General features: G+C 45.6%; 1 protein-coding gene across 4 annotated transcripts; it reads left to right on the top strand.

Annotated features, from left to right (window-relative positions):
- Positions 1-354: 354 nt before the first annotated feature.
- On the top strand, positions 355-3,245 carry LOC111074200 (titin). Of its 4 annotated transcripts, XM_041592462.1 has the most exons (4): positions 355-547; positions 621-1,558; positions 1,630-2,114; positions 2,511-3,245. In XM_041592462.1, exons 2-4 carry the CDS (start codon positions 625-627, stop codon positions 3,102-3,104), a joined length of 2,013 nt encoding a protein of 670 aa, XP_041448396.1. In that variant the 5' UTR covers positions 355-547; positions 621-624; the 3' UTR covers positions 3,105-3,245. The 4 variants fall into 4 exon arrangements, with proteins under 4 accessions (XP_041448396.1, XP_022222609.2, XP_022222606.2 ...); XM_022366917.2 differs by having other exon boundaries at positions 361-547; positions 1,633-3,245; XM_022366914.2 differs by having other exon boundaries at positions 362-547; positions 1,630-3,245.
- The last annotated feature ends 41 nt before the right edge of the window (positions 3,246-3,286 follow it).

Raw genomic sequence — 3,286 nt, 5'->3', positions numbered from 1 at the left:
AAAGTTAATAACTAATTGGTGGGTTTCCTATTGAATTTTGTGAAACACTTTCCAGAGAATTTGGCAGCACTGGAAGCAGGCAACAAGATAGGATAAAAGTTTTGCAGCACTAAAATGGGAACAAACATTAAAAAGCAAAGCCAATTTTCTACAATGTGAGTGAATAAAAGGCTAATATTAATTCATAAGCTACAAATGCTAAGGCTATAAGATCTATAAATTAAATAAATTGTAATAAAATTTCATTTATCTGTAATCTGCAACCCTTGATACGTATATCGTGCACATATTCTCCTGCCAAGTAGGCCATGAGAATTATTATCATTCACTTGCAACATTTAAGTCCGTGCGGAAGTGGCAGTCAACATACAAATGCCAACCACACAAGGGCTGTGACAATTTTCAACAAAAAAATAAAACCAAAAAAAATAAATAGGCATAAAAAACACAAAGCAAAGCCACTGAGTGTAATTCAATTCGATCTCGGTGGGCTAGTAAAATTCAGTCATTTACATTTGACCCAGCCCTGACCATAGTCTCGTTTTGTGTAAGTCTGTGAGAAAACTAAATTTTCGTAAAATTCGTAACGAAAATTCTAAATTAAATCCCAAAACGATCAGGACAATGGCAATGGCCAACGGTGCAATGAAAGCGACTCCATCCGTGGAGCAAGTATCTGTAGCCAATACCTCGAATGCACAGAAACGCAAGTCCAGTCATATTCCTGTGCCCAGCTCTAAGCTCAGTTATGTGAAGCCCCGCCAGTATAAGAGCACCTTGAAGAAGGACAACTCGACGGGGAACTGTAGCAAGGGCAGCATTAGCCTCAGCCCCGGGCCACCAAACGATGATTCCGGCATCGGAATGGACCACTCAGTGGAAGTCAGCGAGTGTTCGGTGATTAGCTGCCCCAGTGATCTGACCGAGACTGGCAAAGCCGAGCAGGAATCCCTGAGAGCTCTCCAGCGAGCTGTGGCTGAGATGGAGGCAGATCTAAACATCATCGAAAGCGATGGGGATGCCATCAGCGACAGTGATGGCGATACCGTTACTGCAGAGAATGTGAATCATTGCAAGGACCCAGACCCAGAGAAGGAAGTGCAGAACGCTGTCATAGAGAAGGTAGACCAACTGCAGCCAGAGTCATTGTTACCGCCACAGCAACTGCTCGTGGTACCCGTTGTACTCCAAGAAGAAGATACTCCGCAGGCGCCGAAATCCCCACAACAGCCCCATGAAATGGTGGAAGAAATTTTACAGAACCAAAAAGGATTGAACTCCGAAAATGAGCGCGAAGTGGTAGAGGAATGGCTGCAGAACCTCATCCATGGTGCAGTGGAGGACGATCAGATGCCACCACAGGACCAACATGACGATGTTCTACCATCTACTTACAAAACAGTAGAAAAGAATGAGCATGAGGATGTGCTACCACCACTCATGTCTCATCCAGTTGAAGACATAATGCCTCAGGGGCAACACGACGAAGAAAAAGCTATCGAGATGGCAACATCGATATCCGTACCAGTAGGAGAGATTCAAAAGGAGGCAGCAGACGGTATGTAACATTTGGTGAAACGCCAGCAACTTGAAGAGGTGTTCTACTTCTACCACCTCCTACCAATACAGCAGGGATAGTGGAGCATCTGCAACTTGGACACTTGGACTTGGACACTTGGACCGCACTCACGTCGGAGGCAGTGGAATCCAATTCAAATACTGCTGAAGAGGTTATAACGCAGGAGGAGCAGCCTACTGCAAATGCGCTTACCACAGCTGAAGCGATGATGGATTTGCAAGAGCAATTCCTCGCCAACACCAATGGAGACGATGAAGAGTCTGTCCATTCCGATTTAGATGGCCGGCAGAACCGGATTCAAGACCTCACCTCGTATGTGAACGACGGCATGACTCTGAAGGGAGATACGTGTGTTAGGGTAATAGTATCAACTAAAAGTAGCTTGGAAAATATCTTGCAGCTGCAAGATGAGCGTCCACAAACTACGCTCAACGAGATGGATGAGATAAGCGAGCTGCAGCAGGATCAGGACTACGGGCAATTACAATCCAATTCAAATGCAGTGGAAGAGATCCTGGAGCTTCAACAGGAGAAAATGGACGAAGCAAATGGACTACCCAGTACATCCAAGCAAGTCGTGGGATTGCAACAAATGCAGCAAGTGGAAGAGATCCTGGAGCTACAACAGGAGCAAATGGACGAAGCAAAGGGACTACCCAGTACATCCAAGCAAGTCGTGGGATTGCAACAAATGCAGCAAGTGGAAGAGATCCTGGAGCTACAACAGGAGCAAATGGACGAAGCAAAGGGACTACCCAGTACATCCAAGCAAGTCGTGGGATTGCAACAAATGCAGCAAGTGGAAGAGATCCTGGAGCTACAACAGGAGCAAATGGACGAAGCAAAGGGACTACCCAGTACATCCAAGCAAGTCGTGGGATTGCAACAAATGCAGCAAGTGGAAGAGATCCTGGAGCTACAACAGGAGCAAATGGACGAAGCAAATGGACTACCCAGTACATCCAAGCAAGTAGTAGGAGTGCAACAAATGCAGCAACTTTCTACGTCGTGGCTGCTTGAAAAGTTCATCCAGACGCTGGATAATGAGAAAAATGCCGAGCAAATCAAAAAGCTATTGGAAGAGATCATTAAGCTACAAAACGAGCAGCCAGAGGAGCTGCCACCAAACGCGTTGCAGCCAGAGCAACATGAAGAGATGGAGCTTTCGCAGGAGGTGGAAACTGTTTCATCACCACGCCGCAGTTGTAGCCACAGCCCCTTGCTAGGGATGGCTGGTCTAAGAGCTTTGGAAGGATATTTGGATGATGGTATACTGCGCCATCTGATGCAGCAGGAGCAGGAGGAAAATATCGTACTACCAGCCCGCAGCGAGGAAGCTCTGGTTGAGCAGGAGGACAATCTTGTCGATGTGGAGACTATCCAGGAGAAGCCATGCTGCAAGAATGCGGGTCACTTTCGTGCGCTCCTGCAGCAGCTCCGGGCTTACAAGATGCCGACGGAGATTATACCCCTTGCGCTGTTCGGCACGGCATTCTGCTTGTTTCTTTTCTTCCGCAAGTTTTAGCACACATTAACCAAAAAACAAAAAAATATAACATTAAATCTGAAATATGCAAACACAATATTCCCAGATCGAATTCATCAAAATCGCATAACGCAATGTTTTTGAGTTGCTAAATTAAATTATATTTTAAAATGAAAACAAGACCTAAATTTTGAATTTGAAATATTCGCAACAGTGCGCGA

This window comes from Drosophila obscura, unplaced genomic scaffold, assembly GCF_018151105.1.
Source record: "Drosophila obscura isolate BZ-5 IFL unplaced genomic scaffold, ASM1815110v1 contig_179, whole genome shotgun sequence".
Lineage (NCBI taxonomy): Eukaryota > Metazoa > Arthropoda > Insecta > Diptera > Drosophilidae > Drosophila > Drosophila obscura.
This window is presented reverse-complemented; position numbering and strand designations above follow the sequence as displayed.

Coding starts and splice junctions, on each gene's coding strand:
- LOC111074200 (XM_022366914.2), top strand. CDS start 625: ATGGCAATGGCCAACGGTGCAATGAAAGCGACTCCATCCGTGGAGCAA. Junction 1,559..1,629: donor TCAAAAGGAGGCAGCAGACG/GTATGTAACATT, acceptor CTACCAATACAG/CAGGGATAGTGGAGCATCTG.